Source organism: Pteronotus mesoamericanus, unplaced genomic scaffold (genome assembly GCF_021234165.1).
Source record: "Pteronotus mesoamericanus isolate MK-2021 breed Mesoamerican mustached bat unplaced genomic scaffold, CSHL_Meso_final scaffold_54, whole genome shotgun sequence".
Classification (NCBI taxonomy): domain Eukaryota; kingdom Metazoa; phylum Chordata; class Mammalia; order Chiroptera; family Mormoopidae; genus Pteronotus; species Pteronotus mesoamericanus.
This window is the reverse complement of record NW_026555321.1, coordinates 39,990,762-40,009,948: the sequence shown is the minus strand read 5'-3', so window position 1 is coordinate 40,009,948 and position 19,187 is coordinate 39,990,762. Positions and strand designations below refer to the sequence as shown.

Sequence of the window (19,187 nt, the reverse complement as noted above, 5' to 3'; positions counted from 1 at the left end):
TCTCTTTAAAATAATAATAATAGTAAACCACTTTGTTGAATACCAGAGTCCTGGCACACATTTGATTTATAATAGCTGACAGATATTCACTTAATCATGAATTTTATTAGTTTGTATGCACACAAACACACATGTAAACACTTCACCAATAAGCACAGATACCTACAAATTAGCTTTTTGCCAGTCCAGTTTTTTTACAAGGATTTTACATAAGTTTTTAAATTTTATATTTGTATTAATTCCCTTATTCTAAAAATCTTGTTTGGTAATGATATTGACATACTGATGATTTGCTGTGCCCTACCCCCAACTTCATCAATGTATGGTTCAATCAGCCATAGACCTGATGGTCCTGTTAAAAGGCTATATCTCTAACCTAGAATGATGCCTGACACAAAATTAACTCTATAGTTGTTGAATGAATAAGTAAAAATTCTAATTCCTGGAGGTAAGAGTGCCTACAGAGAAGAGAGATCTGAACTCAAAATAGCCACCTATGTCAAAGACTAGAAGGACTTATAGGATAGGGGATGTACACACCCTCATCTATATAGCAGTTTTGATGGCACAGCTACTGAAGGACATTTTTTTCTGAAAGGTAGCTTTGGCTATAATTAGAGATTATTGTGAAAGAACTTTTAAAAAGCAATGATTATTCTGAAACCTTCTTTCCAACAAGACTACAGAAAAATATGCATGCTCACTGAATCACTAAGCCAATTAGGTTATTGACACACTTCCATGGTTTTCTTTGGTAGAGAGCAGTAGCCTCTAATGGTTAGAGAAAGGAAGACTATGGGACTTCTGCCCCATGACCTGGCCTCCAGGTATTCATCACAGGGGTTCAGCTGTGCTCCTCAAAGTTCTAGCTCTGTCCTTTTGAGACTGCAAAAGGTTCACATTAGACCAGTGTGGTGATATTTCCCTAGGTGGGGCTCTCTTAGCTGTTGGGCCAGAATCCTCCCTGAAGCATTTATATGCAGAGGAGATTGAAATCTAAGGATTGAAACTTTTGGGCTTACTAGGCATGGATGGGCCTGCACTGTCCAATATGGCAGCTATGAGTTGCGATGATTAGTTCTAACTGAGATATGCTGAAAGTGTAAAATAAATGCTGAATTTTGAAGACAATACAAAATAAAATGTCATTATTTTTTCATATATATTACATCTTTAAAACATTCTGGATATAGTAGTTTAAACTAAATATTTTATTAAAACTAATTCTACCTTTTTTAAAAAACTTTTTAACATGGCTATGGAAAATTTAAAATGACACATGTGGCTTGCATTGTATTTCCAGGGACCCACTGCCTTAAATCTTGTCCCTGGAAGAGCAGAAGTACCTGTGCAACCTTTCTAGGCAATCTATACACCTCAAACAGCACTCATTCCACCAAAGAAAACATCTCTCCTTGCATTAGTTGACCAAATTTCAGGTGTTTGTCAATGGAGAGAACACCGAGGTGCTTTTGGTAGCTGACTCTGGCATGTCAGCTTTTAATTAAAATCTTTCATAGGCTAATTAACTACCCTGAAGGATTTATTCCCAGTTGGGAAATACACCCATCCACTCACCTACTCAGACACCCCCCCGCCCCGGGCACACATATCGTGCAGGCTGTGCTGAAATAATTTAAAGTAAATGACAGACACTATAATACCCAGGTACATGTGAGAGCACAAAACCTTACTTGCTGGTTCTCCCCTTTCCTGAAGGCTGTTGATTAGCAACCTTTATTGCATTCCTACAGTATATAAATCACTGGCTTAGAAGCTGTGGAAAGCAGAATAATAAAATATAGTAACAATAGCAAAAATTTATTGAGTGCTTCTGGGTGCCAGGCAGTGTGCTAAGTACATTACATGTTATTCAATTAATCTCCAAAATAACTTGATGAAGGAGGTTCTGTATTATTCTCATTTTGCTTGTAACACCTTAGTGTTCTTCCCAATATTTGGAAGGCCTGTGGGTAAGTCAATGACCATTGCCATGAGTTACTTGAACAATATATTTCTAATGCAGAGACTTTTGCAGAGCAGAGTTATCCACTTGGGCCATTTATCTATACAAAATGGAGTTTAAGCCAGTGAGTTTAAGGAGACTCTTCTTCTTCATTCTCTTTCTTTCTTTTCCCCAAGGTCTTGATCTTTAACCTGTGAGTCCACTCCCTACCTCTTCCTTTTAGTCATGTCCTTGGCTCTCTGTCATTTCCCCTCTCTTTGCATTTGGTGTGAAAAGATAGAGGAAAGTAGATTTTAAGGTCTTACACATAGAAGGAGTAGAGGGAGGTACAATGGCCCTATTTGTTTTAGGTTTATGGTAATCTTAAAGACAAATCTTTTTGGTTTTAAGGTGCTCACATCTTATCAAAAATAGGAAATTATTATAGTGACTTCTGAACAGTTTAATATGTTATACTATAAGCCCAACCCATGTTAGGGGTTGGGGACTGGTGAGAGGAAGGTCGGGGATGTTACCCCTTCTTGTGGTCTCTTGAGGATCCGGTTTTAGGGAGCTTCTGCCATCTTGTAGCTCCACCATCCTGAAAAAGTGGCTTCCAAGGCCTCTGAGGAAGGGGAAGAGTTGGGGCTGGGGGGCTGGACAGGAAGTGATGTATGCCACTTCTGTTTATATTTCATGAATGAAACAGATGGCCCCATCTTCCTGCAAGGGAGAGCTTCCCTGTGTTCAGGGAGGAAAGGGAAATTGGATATGAGTAAGAAGTCGTGGTTACTACCACAGCAAGTTTTAGATTTTAGGTTATTTTCAGTGTTTGTGTCTTTGGAGGCTGTGTACATTATGCATACTTCAAGCTTTAAAACTGTCTCTCCATTTGAATGATTGCAAGTTGAATGAAATTCAAATATACCCTTAACCCAATTCTATTATTAGGAAAAACAAACAAACAAAACTTTGAATGTGAAATAAAACTATATTGGGAGCTTTTGTGAGTGTTCCAGTTTCATTTTCTTTTAAAGTTGTCCTTTGTGATACTATGTTTATTCAATTCCTGAAGCGTTGTCAAGTAAGTAGTATTTAATCTGTGAAAAATTTCAAGTGGCCCCTTTTTCTCTCTGAAGTGTTTCTTTTTTCCTCAAGTGTTACTGTAGTCATTTTAACATTGAAATGAACCGTTTGATTAAAAAAAAATTATTTATGGCACATCAAGTAGCACTTAGTGTTTTGTCACAACATTAAAACCGTTTCTGAAGGCCCATGTAAAATATGGCAGAAAGGTCAGGAGGCTTATGTATAGAACTTCTACAAACATACCTCACCATTGGAACTGGTTATAATTCCTGGGTGCTGACATGAAGATTAATAATGTTTAACTCTGATTTTGGCAATTTTTTGCCAATTTCATTGCCATGGTCCTTTTCTTTCAAGTTATTACCTGGAACTGAAGTGATAACAAATGTTTTGTGTTTTATACTGCCAGATAAAAGGTTAAATTTTCATATGTTATATGCTCTTACACACACACACACACACACACACACACAGAAATACATACATAACTGGATCAGAAGGAAATGAGTAATTCTCCTAAAATGAAAAGATTGTCCTAGTTTTAACATTAGGTGACTAGTTCCCATGCAGTTGAGTCATAAGTAAAAATTGGAAACTCAACCTATGGGTCTTTATGTACTGACTATATCATACAGTTCTAATTTTCTTTTGTTTTTCTGGGAAATGATGGTGCTTTTTACTTTGCCAAGTTTTATTATTGAGTCAACTGCCAAAGTTTAAGAGAGAGAGTCGAGGGCCCTTAAAATTATTTGGTGTTGAGTGAAGAGACAAAGAAAAGTATTTCATATTCTCAAACATTTTAACTTTTATATCTCTACCTGATGTTGGAATATAATCTAAACTTCAAGGCTTTTCTTTTTTAACTGATATACATTGTTGATTGAAGTCCAAATATTAGTGAGGAGAACTTTAATCCTACTCATTGATACCCAATTTGAAACTACATTTTCTAATTTTTAATAGACTATATTCTTTCTTGCCTGATCTTCCCTGTATTTAAACTTCTGTTCATCAGAAGGCCTGTGTGCCTGTTTGTGGTTTTGCACCATCTGGAAGTTAAAATTTGACTTTAGAAATGATGTCATACTTGCTTACTATGAACTGGGCTAATGTTAGTTGAGAATTGGATGCAGTTCAGGTCAAAGTTTTATCTTAAAAAAAAATAGTCCCTTAAGCTTTGTTTCTTGATTATAGGAGACTGTGCAAAGCTGTAAGGATAGAGTGAAGGTGATTGAAGGGTATGATTCAAATTCCTTTGAAGCTAAGTACAAGCTTTTGGGTGCATGGAAAATAAACTTCTGAGCAGAAGACTTCAGCTGGCACAGAATCCCTCCTGCCATGTAGAGGTTGGGTGTTATGAGTAGTGTGCTGATCACCACCATCCTTGCTCTCTATTTTATTCCTGGATAAATATCCTTACAGCCTGAGTTGCATTATATCTCTTCTGGGCTCAGAAAGATGCAGCTGGGTACTGATAGATCATGCATGGTGAGAAGGTGTTGCAAATGTTAAGTGTATTATTCATCAAAACAGATTCTTTTTTCTAAACTCTCTTCAGCACCACTCACTACCTCCCATAGTGAAGTTTATTTATATCAGTTTTGAATGTTGGGTATTTCCTTCAGTCCAGATAGAAACCATCCATCACTGATAGCTAGAATAGGAAGCTAATGGGACCACAGTTTCTTCTCAGATTCACACTGAGTCCTAGTCACCTTGTGTGCACATCTCCACAATCAAGTGTAACCCCCTATAACCACTCTAATCTGGAGTGTTCAGCATGTCTTGCCAATTTACAAGGAGCCCACAAATGCCATTCTTTATATATAAACTAAAATTATGTTTTTTTTTTTTTTACCAGATACAATGAAAATCCCAAGACAAGTATTGATGTTATTTCCAGATTGGTAGGTGAAGATAACTTTAAACAAAGGCCACTTGAGAATCTTTATGTTTATACTTTAGTGCAACTGGAATCAATTTTCATTTAGGAAAGTGAAGATCCCCAGGACATGAGCATCTCTATCCCCTCCCCGCCCCTAGATCTCTATGGCCATTATGTGAGAAGAGGCACAGTCATCAGATCTTTGAAGAATCTGCAGTTCTCATCCTCTGCAGTCACAGAATGCCCATCCTCTTCCATAATGCATTCAGGGTCAATCTGCCAACTGGGCTTCAAGCACTTGTTGTCACCCTGTCCCTTGCTGGTATGTCCCAGCTTCATCCTCCTCTCAGGGACAGAAACTGGGAGAACTTTGCTCACCCACCTCTTCATCACTCTTGGCCTAGAAACACAACTTTGACACCCCTTTCTTGGAAAGGGGTAAGAAAAGGAGATTCCCAATAACTGTTATATCGCTAATATCACCATCTTTGCATGGTGCATTCTACCTAAGACTGATTCCTGTCTTTAAAATTACAAAATGGGCACTGGCCAGTATGACTCGATTGGTTGGGCATCATCCCACAAACCAAAAGGCTGCTGGTTTGATTCCCAGTCAGGGCACATGCCTGCATTGCTGCTTTGGTCCCCAGTTGGGTGGCCTATGAAAGGTTGTCTCTAAATAACATGCCAGTATCACTACTTCCTGATTGTTGATAAAGCTACTGTCTGTCAAATTCTGGGTTGAAGCACGAGGATTAAAGTCTTCCATCACCCCAGCACTGCACATCACCCATGTAATTTTTGGTGGTCTTCAGAAAAAAATAAAGCTTATATTCCCTCATTTTGTTACTGACATACAAAAAGCAGGAATTGTAATAATCTAATTTTTGAGGCAAGGTAGAAATAGGCATTTTTTTTGTATGTTTTGACTTTTTTCCTTTATTATTCATAAAGTAGTCTTCCATAAAGCTTGGGAATGGGTGTCATTTCCACATTTTTTTCTATAGCAGCATTTGTTTTCTCTTGGCAACATGTATTTTTCTAATGTAGGAGTGTTTCGCTGCACTCCAACCTTGTTCTTCCAGATGTCTGTGGCATGGCTCATTGTGTTCTCCATATTCCTGGAGGGTGTGGCAGAGCGGGCAGCGCTGTGCCCTCCCTGGGAACTCAAAGACACAGAAGTTTGGTGTGCTTTGTTTTGCAGCTTACGGTTTTACAGTGTGGGGACACACTATTATTTCATAATGTCTGATTTCATAAATAACTTGTATTGAAAAAAATGTGTTACTGATCAGACACACACATAACATGATGGGACTTTAAAATAGATCAAGGCTGTTGAAAGGCATGAGCGGCGGTGTGGTGGTGCTGTGCTCAGGAGGCCGCCGCGGCCCGCCTCCTCCCAAGGCTGGACCGATGGTTACTGGTGACCTCAGTATAAAACCACCACCTTCTTTCTTCTTCCTGATTTCAGGTAGATGCACTGAGATTACGACTGGAAGAGAAAGAATCTTTTCTCAATAAAAAAACAAAACAGCTGCAGGACCTCACAGAAGAGAAGGGGACACTGGCCGGAGAGATTCGTGACATGAAGGATATGTTAGAAGTGAAGGAAAGAAAAATCAATGTTCTCCAGAAAAAGGTGAGTAGCTGGCAGAAACCCTTTAGGTTGGGAATTGGTACCATTAATGCTTTGTAACTTCAGAGACATTTTTGAACATTTTTTGAGACATTGTTTTACAGTTTTGAGCATGCTGAAAAGAAGAAATTATTCTTAAAGAATTTTAGGTGAAGATATAAAATCTTTTAACTTACAGGTATTGAACTTGCTTGTGGCTGTATCATGTCATTTTTAGCATGGCCTGTTGAATATTCTATTTGATTACCTGAAAACTAAATAGGATGATTTTTTTCATTTGAGAGCTTAAGCATAGAGATAATTGTACAAATTTAGATGGAAGTCTAAAATAATAAAAAGTGCAAAAAGTTAATCTTTCCTTTTATGGACAGGTAAGCTAAGTATTTTGTGGGTCTTAAGTGGTGGGGGGTAGGCAGAGACAAATGTATTTGAAAAAAATAAAATTAAAAAAAAAAGAAAACTGAAAAAAAAAAGAAGTAACAAATCTGTCTTATGTGAGAAAAGAATACTTTTAGGCATTCCAATGGTTATTATTTCAGATCTGTAGAATCTTATAAGAATTGTCAAACCCAGAAAAGAAACTGAGGAGAGTAGATTTATACAATAAAATAAGTCTGTTGTCTTGTGGGAAAAAAAAAGTTATTTTAGATGCATTTTGTGTTTATAAAAACTTTAGTATATTTTATCCTGCCAAACCCATACAGATTTTAGGAGGGGTAATGTTTACATCCATTACTTAATTGGAGTCAATGGAGAATGTATAGTAAACTCTGACTACCGTGACCTAACACAGAAGAGGCATGACCTGATTAGGGCCCTGCTTTCCTTCCTTCTTTCAGCAGCTTATTCTCTCCATTGTAGGGGATCCAGATTTTGTGACAGCCGCCTGGTTTCCTTTTAGAGAATTACCATTTGCTACAGTATACAGTTTTGGTGGGACCATGCATGGGGTCCCCTGCCTTTCCCTAGGAAAAGGGTCGGTAAGAAGAGAAACCAACACCTACTCTTTCGGGAAAATGGATTGTAAAGCATAGGGTTCTCAGGTTAACAGGCAGCCAGCATGGAAACTGGACGGGAGCCAGTGGTGGCAGCAGGGGCTGGCTGGCAAGGACACTGCCATGGGCAGGCACATTGCCGGTGACCTGTGCTGCAGCTGCAAATGAAATCTAACTGGCCTCTTCTTTTGGTGTCATTTGCCACCATCATCTCTTACCTTATTTATATCAACAGCATCCTAGCTGTTTTTTCTGCTCCTACCTGCACCTTTCCTACAGCCTATTTTTAGAACAGAAGCTAGAGCAATGCTTTTAACATAAAACCAAACTATAATCAAAACTCCAGTCAAAACCAGCTACATAATTAGGGGGCCCAGTGCAAAATCAAAATGTGGGGCCACCTTTTCCCCCTTTTTTCCCCTTATTACCCCTTTATTATGAATTTCAGGAAGGGGTAATAGCAGAGCATTAAACCAACATGGGGCCCTTCTGAGTGGGGCCCTGTGCAGCTGCACAACTTGCACGCCCATGACACTGTCTCAACTCCCAGTGGCTTCCATCCTCACTCTCAGGATATTGATGTTCACATGGATCGTATTTTTAATTCATTTCTGGCAAGACCTTTGCAGACACAGCCCTGGTCATTGGATTCCCCCTTCGAAGTTCCAGCTAATTGATATAGATAACTAGAAGAGAGCTGGGAGGAGAGGACTGAGGACCCTTGAATCAAAGGGCTCTCTAGAGCAGGTGGGACTAGCAGAGAAACAGCTAAGCAGAAGTTCTTGGAAAATGGATGGTGGATTCAAAAGAATTCTCCTCATTTAAATATCAAGCAGAGAATGATGACAAAAACTGACATTTATGGACCTAACTAATGTTGAGCACTGTATGCTGGATCCTCTGCTATGCTCATCACATGCACTACTTACTTACCTTTGACCGTAACCTTGTAAGGCACGTGAAATTATTAACCCCAAGAAACTGAGGGATACTGAGGCTTATGGTAGGCCTGCCCAAGGTCATACGGTCTAGATAGAAGTTTTTTTTAAATTGTCTTTGGGAAAAGAGGATAAAACAGTTACTGCAAATTAAGAGAAAAAGCCTTATTTCCTTTGGAACTCTAGATTTATGGTGATGACACCATGTGTGAGAATGAATCGAGGAAGCACATCACAGTCATTTGTTTTGCCAGGAGGTGAGACTAAACACTCTCATTCCTGAGAAATATTTGGCAAAAATAATCTCAGTAAAAATTTCAGAAAGGCACTCTCCATGCCTAGGTGGCAAGTGATCACTTTTGCTAATGTGCATAATTTGTAAAATTCTATACTTTTCTCCACAGAGAGACTCAAAGGTTTGGGAACCAGTTTGAAAGCCCTAGAACAAAGTCTGTTATACATCAGAGTTCCTTTGGGCAGGATGGTCACAATTCCACTTATTTAAACCATGTATATAACGAGTTTGGAAATATTTCATGTATATTTGGAGAGGTTGTTTCCCGTTGAGTTTTTTTCACTAAATGTTTACCAATACATTTGGGGAGGCACTGGCAACATAGTGAAGGGGCAGGAGTTCTATTATAACTGCAATCAAAGAGAAACAATCCCTAAAGTGATACACAGAGTTCAGTAACCAACTCAAAATGAAATGATACAGAAGCTAATAGGCTGATGAAGCATTGTCTTTAGAACTGAATACCCTTTAAGTGTTGACTAAATTCAGCATATTTGGCTGTTGTAGAGCAGACCTGGATTGGAGCAGCATAACCTTTGGTTTAGGGTGGGTTGGCATGGAAGAATAATGAACTTATGTCAATGTCAGAGGTGGAGTATTACTTAATATTTCTTTCTCATAGGCTCTCTGGCAACCAGCACTGTGTTTTGATGCCAGTAGAACTGGGTATGCTCCTTTCATAGCCATGGGTAACCTGGCAAGGCTATACTTGCACCTCGTATCTCTCAGCTTTGCTTTTAGAGCCCTGGGTCTTAGAAGTCTTGTGTCCTACATAAGTTACATGGACAGGTCACATGTTTGGGCAGTAGGCATGGGCCTGATACTGTAACCATTTTGCTACTTGAAGAAGGAAGTAAAGTTGAATAAATGGAGAACTCCTCCCACGTGGCAGAATATCTCTGATTAAGCTTTTGTAGGAAAACAGAAGTCATCAACAATGGAGTTTTAGTCCTACCATGATATTTTTTGACTCTACTCCATAATCCAAGATATGGAATTCTTTTATAAGAGGACAAAAATGTGCATGGATGAAAACCGTTTAGTGGAATATCCCCTAGTGGCTGTGATACTGAAGTCAGAGGAGCAGCACAGTTTTTCTGCTGCAGGCATAGCATTCTGCTCTGATACCTGAATTCACACTGCAGTTGATGAAGTGCTACCTGATTATTGAGTCATTTTTGTAGGAAATGTCATAAAACGTTGACGACATTGTACATTTGGAAAGTGTCTAATGCCCAGGGCTTTAGGACATGGCAGTATTATTTGAACCAGATAAAATTCTGTTACGCAGCCCATAGATTCTTGCAGCATAAACTTACTGCCCAAGATATTTTTTAAAAAAGCCATTAAACCGAACAAAAATTCGATATCCATTTTCATTCAAAGTTGCGGTTCTATAAGCACTGTGAATTTATGGAGCAGAGGCACTTTATTTATTAGGGGTAGGAAAACAGATGGTGATTTCTCTGGAAGCCAAGTCTGCTAGCTCTCTACTGGGCTTCCTGGATTGCCCCAAGGGCTGCAAAAGGCAGAGAGAGGTGAGTGGAGGTGGCTCCTGGCAGTGATGCCATGGACCTGCCAACAGCAGCAGCTTTATCCTACCCATCCAGAAGCGTGGTAGTGAAAATTCTGAATGACTATACGTTCAGAGGTAAGTATGCTATAGGAGTATGGTTATTAGTATACTGGGTTTCTTCATGAAATTGATAAAAAAAAAGTAATATCTGAGAAGATGACTACAGAACATAGAGGTTTGCACATTGGTGTAAAATTGATGTAAGATATGAGGACTTTTTGACTCGACCAATCTCTCTGTTTAAATATTCAGTTGAACTTTTGTATTTATTATTGGCCAACCTCCTAATATTTTGAACATGTGCAAAGACATATTCATTTTGCATTTACTGAGTATTTCCTATGTATCAGTCACTCACTCCTCTAAATCCTGGAGGTTCAAAGAGAAATGATACGTTGTCCAGTACTCAAGCAGCTGACAGTCTGGTTGGGGAGATAGACATGCATAATTATAAATACGTTTGGTGGAAAACAATGTGGTGTGTAACCAGAAGAAAACAGCTTGATGAATGCAAACAGCAGAAGCTAATTCTAGATATCTTAGGCAAAATGGAATTTATTGCAAGAATATCCAGAGCCCCACTATTTGGCCGGTAGAACCAGATTAAGGGAATCTCCTTAGAGCCAGGACAGTTCTAGGAGACCAAGGAAAGGCAGGCAGTGCCATGATCTCATAATCACTGTCTGGTCAGATATCTACTCTGCTGATGGCTGCCCTTTTACTCTCTTCTCTCTGCCCTTACCTCGTGCTGTTGGTCAACATTCAAAGTCTTGAGACAAGTATCTCCCCTTGCAGGATCTAACCATTCCCTTTTTAGAAGGAATCTTGGAAATGCAGTTCTAAGTGCTCCACCTGGACTTTCCACTCAATTTTCTGTGTCACTTACTGAGGGAAGTCTTCGCTGACACTGCAGGCTGAGTGAGGTCTTCCACTCTTTGAGAACCGCTTCCTGGCCCAGTTTGAAATGATGCCTCCCTTAGAGTATGTTGGCTTCCCTCCCAGGGCTAAGTTCCCTGAGTGCCCCAGCTGTGATTATCAAGATACTTCCAGCTCCTTGCAAAATTCTTGGCAGGTGAGGGTCCTCAATCAGTGTGCATTGGGTGGATAAAATATATCAGCAAATTCTGAATGAATGAGAACTTGGGAGAAGATAAATCTCTTTGAGACCCACTCTTGGCTGAAGAATACTGTTGGCTATGAGAAGAGACATTCGCCCAAGTGAAACGTCAAATCCACTCATTCCCAGGACAGTATGTTCTGAGTAGGCTGCAAGAAGGAGCCATCCAGTGAATAATATCACCCAGGTGAGGAAATGTCTGTTGATCTACCCACATCTAATACCTCCAGCTTCGGTTCCATTATTCTGGGAAGGTAAAAAGGAATGAGGCCTTGAGTAAGGGCACTTGGCCACTCTTCCTTCATTTTCTTTTTTTAATAACAAAAGTATCATTTATCTGTCTTGTTCTATAAAGAGGATGCTTCCTCCTCCATTTCTCACTTCTAAGAGTGATACAATGATATTGCTGATTATCCATGGTCATTTCCAATTGTCAACATGCAAATGATAATTTTTATAACAATAGGGTTATCTGCTATTGATTGCGCCCTTACTGTAAACCAGACACTGTGCTAAGGGCTTTGCATTCTTAGGTTATGAGTCCTTAGAACAAACCTAATGACATGTAGGTACTACCATAACTTCTATTTTTAAAACTGGAGGCTGTGATTTAGAGAGTAACTTGCCCGTAGTCACAGGGCAGGGATAACCCTGGATAGAGCTCTTCTAAATCACCACACTATTCTGGTGTTTTTCTTCTTTATGATCCTGCCTCCCTCAAGAGACAAGTGGACTCATTAACTTTTAGGGATTAACTAAATTGTGAGTTGAGCAACATACCTACGGTTGATCTAAAGGCTGCTTATTTTTAATACCAAACAAGCAGCGATGTCTTTACTAAATAATCTGATAAAAAATAAGAAAGCAATACAATAAAATACAATGTTGGGTCTGAATAAATACACACACACAGACATACACACACACACATGTGTGTGTGTGTGTGTATCTGTATCCATATTTAGAAAAAATAAAGATCATGGTAACTTTTAGTTTCTGTTTATTCCCCGCCCCGCCCCACAAGAATCTGTCTGTATTATTCTAACCCATTAGATTGTTTTGCTGCCTTGTTTTCAAAGGATTGCACTATTTTTGCTGTCATAGTTGTTTCAGTTTGCTTTGATTGTTGGCTTGAAGGACTGAGACCTTGAAAGATGATTTGAGAAATCTAAGTAGCTTTCCTGGACTATTCACAGATGAATTCATGATTCAGGAGACTCCTCACTTCATCTGGGCCACTGCTCCACTTTTTCTGACTTTGGTGTCGATGAGCTCACACTGCCTCTGAAGGCAGGAACTGGGATGACATCTCAGGTTGTGTGCAACTAGGGTGGCCGTGCCTTTAAGGCAGCGGTTCTCAACCAGGGGACACTTTATAACCCACCACCTCTTCCCCAGGAATATTTGACAATGTCTGGAGATAGTTTGAATTGTAACAGCTGGGGAATTGCTACAAGCATCCAGTGGGTAGGCCCCAAGGGTGCTGCTAAACATCCTACAATGTACCAAAGAGACACCTCTGCCCAACCCCCTGCAAGCAAGTAATAGCCAGGCTAAACCCTTGTCTATCCTGCTATGTGTGGACTGCCCTATTCAACTTGGCTCTCTCAGCTCCCTGCCTTTAGATAGTATTTCTTAAAATAATTTCTTAAAATAATTTTTTACTCTGGATAATATCCAGAGGGGAGAGAAATGTCAGTTGATATGATTAACATTTTTAGCTACACTTTTTCTCTGGCATAATTATAGGCAGTTTATAGAAGTGAACATTTTCTGTAGTGTATGTGTACATGAGTGTGTTTTAACTATTACTTTCTATTTTATATTTTTCACTTATAATAATACATACTTGTAAATATAAAGAATATATATATAGCACACTTGAACTATTAAAATTGTTAGAGTTACTAAAACTGATCTGACCACACTAATCATATCAACTAATTTGAATGGGATGCTAGTCAGCTATAGTATAGGAAACATATGAATAGTGCATCTGACTTAAAACAGAGATCGGTCACTCAGCTGATATCACCCAGTTTTAAATTTCTTTGGCTAAATGCCAGCATTCTAGTCACTTGGAAAAGTGATTTTTAAAACTAATTGTTTCCTGACCCTCCCCCTCCAAAAAAATGTACTTTATTTTAGCAGCCTTTTGGGCTGAAAATATAATTCCTATATTCACATTAAATATATATTTTAATATATTTTATCTAGTCACTTGGGATATGGTAACATCTTTTTGTTGAATGTGGCCTGAATGTAGATTTAACTAATGTGTTGCTTTATATTTGCAACTAAAAAAGTATTATCTAGGTTAGTGTTTGTAATTTTCCAGTTTTCTTTTGTGTGTTTTTTTTTGTTTTTTGTTTTTGCTATTAGAAAACAATGTTTATTTATTTATTTATTTATTTATTAAAAAAATAAGTTTATTTATTTGTTTATTTAAAAATAAATTTATTTATTTTTTCAAATACATTTCGAAATGTATTTCAAAATACATTTCTCTGCCTACCCCCCACCACTTTTCCTTCCCCCCTCCCTCCCTCCCTCAACTCTTCCCCTTTGGTTTTGTCCATGAGTCCTATATGTTCCTTGACTTTCCAGTTTTCTTTTGAATATTGCTTTTTCAAGATTCTTTGGATACAATCCAAGCAGTGGAATGCTGGGTCAAAAAGCAGTTCCATTTTTAGTTTTTCGAGAAAATTCCAAACTATTTTCCACAGTGGCTGTACCAGTCTGCATTCCCACCAACAGTGTGCTAGGACTCCCTTTTCTTCACAGCCTCAACAGCACCCATCATTTGTTGATTTATTTATGATGGCCATTCTGACTGGTGTGAATTGGTATCTCATTGTGGTTTTAATTTGCATGTCTCTGATGGGTAGTGATGCTGAACATCCTTTCATATGGGCCCTGTGTATGTCCTCCTTGGAGAAGTGTCTGTTCGGGTCCTTTGCTCATTTTTTAACTGGATTGTTTGCCTTCCTGGAGTGGAGTCCTGTGAGTTCTTTATATATTTTGGAGATCAAGCCCTTGTCCGAGGTATCATTGGCAAATATATTTTCCCATACAGTTGGTTCCTTTTTCATTTTGCTAATGTTTTCTTTAGCCGTGCAGGAGCTTTTTAATTTGATGTAGTCCCATTTGTTTATTCTTTCCTTTATATCCCTTGTTCTAAGGGACATACCAGTGAAAATATTGTTGTGTGGAATATCTAAGATCTTCCTGCCTATGTTATCCTCCAGGGCTTTTATGGTGTCATGACTTACGTTTAAGTATTTTATCCATCTTGAGTTTATTTTTGTCTATGGTGTAAGTTGGTGGTCAAGTTTCATTTTTTTGCACGTAGCTGTCCAGATCTCCCAACACCATTTATTGAAGAGGCTATTTTTTACTCCATTCAGTATCTTTTGAATATTGCTTCTTCAGTCTAGAAAAATATAAGAAAAAGCTAACTTATTATATTATTTAATAAATTCTCTATATGTATTCTGGGTAGCAATAAGTCATCAGTCTAAGCAGATAGGTCTTCGTTCTGGCATCATGTAATACATTCTGTCTTTATCGTGACATGAAATTGATGCCTAGGTTCTAGTGCTAATTAAATTCCATAGGACAAATCATCGATAAACCTTACTTAAATAATCACTCTTGTTAGTGATAGCTTAGGGGAAAAACAGCTTGGTGATTTTACTAGTTGATCCTATTGGCCAGAAGTCCATTTTGCCCCAGTGAAGTGATATTTTGAAGGTCACTTTGTGTCTCTTAAGTAGAGGTTGTGGCTTCCTTGGTAAAATTAAGCTTCTTTGTGAAGCAGTGAATTCACTGTCTTCCTTTTTCATGTATACTGCTTTTCTCTGAAGATATTTGAAGTTGCCTTTCTTTCAGAGATGACATAGATGAAATGAAATTTTATTATCCAGAGAATCAAAGCTAAAACATTCACCATCGAATAGAGCAATTAAAGAGATTTAGGGATGCCTGTTCGTTCAGCATCTACAGGCACTCTCCTCAGTTAGCTGCACCTTTCAACCCTTAGGCTCTATTGAATACAACCCAATAGTATTTGATTTTAAAAGACATGTTAAAATGGGTATTATGATGAAGAATGGATAATCCTGAAGCCAGAATGATATGAGAGAACAATATACCTGGAAGACACTTTATGGGCCTTCTTAGTTCAACCTTTTAAATTTTCCACTCAGGACACAGAGGTCCTGAGAGATGAAATGACTTGTTTAGAGTAACAGAGCTAATTAGTGACATAACCTGGGCTCTCATGATACTTTTCATTTTTCTTCTCTCCATGACCCTATGAGGTCCAAGGCATTGAGCACTACTGCCCTATTCTGGTCAGCATGCCTCGGTTCCTCCCTTTCTCCCATCCAGTCATCCAATAATACATAGTTGGTCTCTGTAATGATCTGGTTGCTCTTCAGGCACTAGGGGATACATAGGCTATTGAAGAGGGTATAATTTCTGCCCTCTGGAAGCTCACACTCATGGGAAAAAAACACTAAACAGGCAACTAGAGGACAGTGCGTTATTTGTGCTATGCCAACCAGGTACATGGTGCACATAGAAGGGGCATCTCACCTATTATGGAGAGTCAGATAGTCAAAGAGGACTTCTGGAAAAGTTGATGACTAAATCAAGATCTCAGGAATAACATTTGCAAAAGACTGGCTGGAAGACACCACATGCATTTGGTGGAATTAGAGGTAATTTCATATAGAAGGACCAACTCCCCTGCCTCATTCAGGAAATAAATTTCACAGTTAGAAGTATTTGTATTCTTTATGTCTTCTAGCAATCAAATGTATTTTATAATTAAGGTTTGAGAGTTAATTTGACTTCCATATTATAAATATTCTTTTTCAGTCCACTGTGTCTTGCAAGTGGCAATAGTAATTATCTTTGTTATTTCACAATGCAGTTCAGGGCTATATCGTGCTAAGATCTGATTCTTATTCAGTGACAGAGCTGATTCTAAGTCAGGGGAGGCACATTCTCTTTTAAATAAATACTTGCTTCTGGGTTAGGGCCTTAGATTCTGTACTCAATTTCAGCATGACGGTTTTTTTTTTTTAAAGATTTGTTTATAATCACCTGCAAATCCCTTGAAGATTTAAAATAAAAATGGCCAGACTGCCCTGACCATGCTGCTACCCTAATGGACATAGGTATCTTGACACACCTGTCAGTCTCAGCTGCCAGCAGTCATTTTGCGATATGGGATTAGAGGTGGTTGAGCCTTTACATATTTCAGTCTGGAGATGATTCCATTTTGCTTCCTGCATACTCCTCAGGCTATTTGATTTAAATCAACCTTGTTTATATGAGAAAGGAAATTTCCTGTCTTTTTTTACTCATCCTGTGTTTGGCAATAGATTCTACTTTGCCATGAAGAATTTACACATATCTATATTAGAATTCACATATTACATTGTACAGAGGAGCCCATAATTCACAACTTTAATAATATGTGTCTAAGCTTCTCATAAGTATAAATGTATATTAGGGGTAATGTGTTATTGGGGCATATAACCCAATTATTGCTGCTAAGGGCCACCTTCAAATTGTTCTGAGAGTGCATTCTCGTTGCCTTTTCCCCCCTTTATACTTGCCCAATTATAGCACACCCTTTGCAAAGTAAAATATGTAATTGCTTTAATGGACTATTTTTACAGAAGCCAAACTCTAAATCAGAGTACAACAGAATACATGTTGCCTTCATCAAAGCATTTTATCCCACTTACCTTCTTTTTAGATTGCCAGCGGAGAACCAGTAATAGCACCAATGTGTAATCAGTCCTTGGATAATATAATTATAGTTTATAAAAGTAATTAACAATTCTAACAAAAATGCTATGGTAGGTCAAATTCTAAGATGGTCCACAAGATTTCCCACCTCCCTGATATACATTCCCTGAATAATGCCCTGAACAGTGACTATGATGTACTTTACACCCATCCTTAGATTATGCTGTACGGCACAGCCACTTTAAGATCATCTCTCCCTTTCATGTGATCCTTTCAAATGACCTAATCACATGATCCTTTTAAATCTGCATCCTAAGGTCAAAAACAGGGAAGGCAGAGATTGAAATATGAGTGGGATTTGCTGCCTGAGAAATTTTCTGTTGTTGACTTGTAGATGGAGAAGGCCACGTGGCAAGGAATTGGGGCAGCCCTGAAGGTTGAAGGTTATTCCCACTGATAGCCAGCAAAGGGAGCAAGGGCCTTAATCCTAAAACCACAGGAAGCTGAATTTTGCCAATAACAGGAATAAGCTTAAAAGCAGACATTTCTTTAGAGCCTCCAGACAAATACTCACTCTGGCTGATACTGATTTCATCCTTGCAATACCCTGCCACACTGTGCTGGACCTCTGACCTACAAGACTGTAAGCTGATAGATGGATGTTATTTTAAGCTACTAAATTATTGATGGTATTTCATTACACAGCAAGAGAAAACTTATACAAGTGCAGTGTTAAAATAACTGTTCAGTAGTAACAAACTTTTCACAGAAATCCAGAGGCAAGTAAGTAGTAGTGGAGTTCACAGGATACTGACAAGGAGTGTTGGCTCACTAAAGTGGTATCCCTGTAACTGTGTGAAAGCAGTTTCCAATGCAATGCCTTTGCCTGCTTAGCTTAGAAACCATAGGGGGTTTGATGAATCTTTATAATTTTAGGGGTATTGCATTATTTTAAAATGTAAGTAAGTATAGGAGCGAGCCTTTATTATACTTTTCAGATTCTACTATTTCAGGTTGCATAACTGAGATTTATGAAAACATGATGTTATATGTTTGTGTCTGCTTCCCCTTAAATCCTGAGCTCAGTGAAGGAAATGACTACGCCTTATTCATCTTTTTATCCCTAGTACCAAACACGGTGCTTGATACCTTGTAGGTGCTTAATAAGTCTACCTGGAAAACTAAAGTTGAAATGGGTAAATAAACAAATCTGTCCAAAGATCTGATGAGATTCAGGATTATTAAACAAATAGGAATGGCTATGTTCCAATAAAACTTTATTTACAAAAACAGGCAGTTGGCCAGATTTGACCCATGGGCTATAGTTTGCTGAGCTCTGGTGTAGATCACAAGTTATTATTGCCTAGAGGCACTTGTAACTTATAACAACCTTCATAGGAAGTTTGATATTTTTTTTAATATACTCCAAATATTCAATCGAGTTGAAAATATACTTCTTTGGGGGGCTGTATTTACTATTTACTTCAGATAGTCCTCCTGGTGTAATGGAAAGTTAAGTCATTTTCTCCCATGGGCTAGATCTTTCCAAGTTTCTATTGCATTTTGTAGCTTTCTTGTGAATAAAGCCTGAATGAATCAAAGCTAAGCAAACCAAATAGGCTCCAATGAATAGCACCGATTGACTTAGGGTGGAGATATTACTTTCTTTATTATTGAAATATGACATTAAATTCTTTAGGTCATATATGATACTTTGACTTATAAAACTGTATGAAGAGTAGCATACATATCCCCAGGTTTTCTTCAGATTAAGAATGTTTGTGAATTTGAACAGCCAGAGGTATAGATGAGGGTGCCAGGTGGGAAAGTAGGAATAGATGCAAGGATCCTTTGCTGCCATTCTGTGTCAACAACACTTCATTAGAGCTTGTAGGGGAGCATTCTTTAAAAGGGGTTGATGGGAGGTACAAAATGTCAGGTA

General features: G+C 38.4%; 1 protein-coding gene across 1 annotated transcript in view; it reads left to right on the top strand.

Moving 5' to 3' along the window:
- ERC2 (ELKS/RAB6-interacting/CAST family member 2) overlaps positions 1–19,187 on the top strand; it is a 763,823-nt gene that overhangs the window by 383,058 nt on the left and 361,578 nt on the right. Inside the window, exon 7 of the mRNA XM_054595505.1 lies at positions 6,394–6,561. Within this exon, the coding sequence (XP_054451480.1) occupies positions 6,394–6,561 (168 nt within the window). The remainder of the gene's footprint in view (positions 1–6,393; positions 6,562–19,187) is intronic.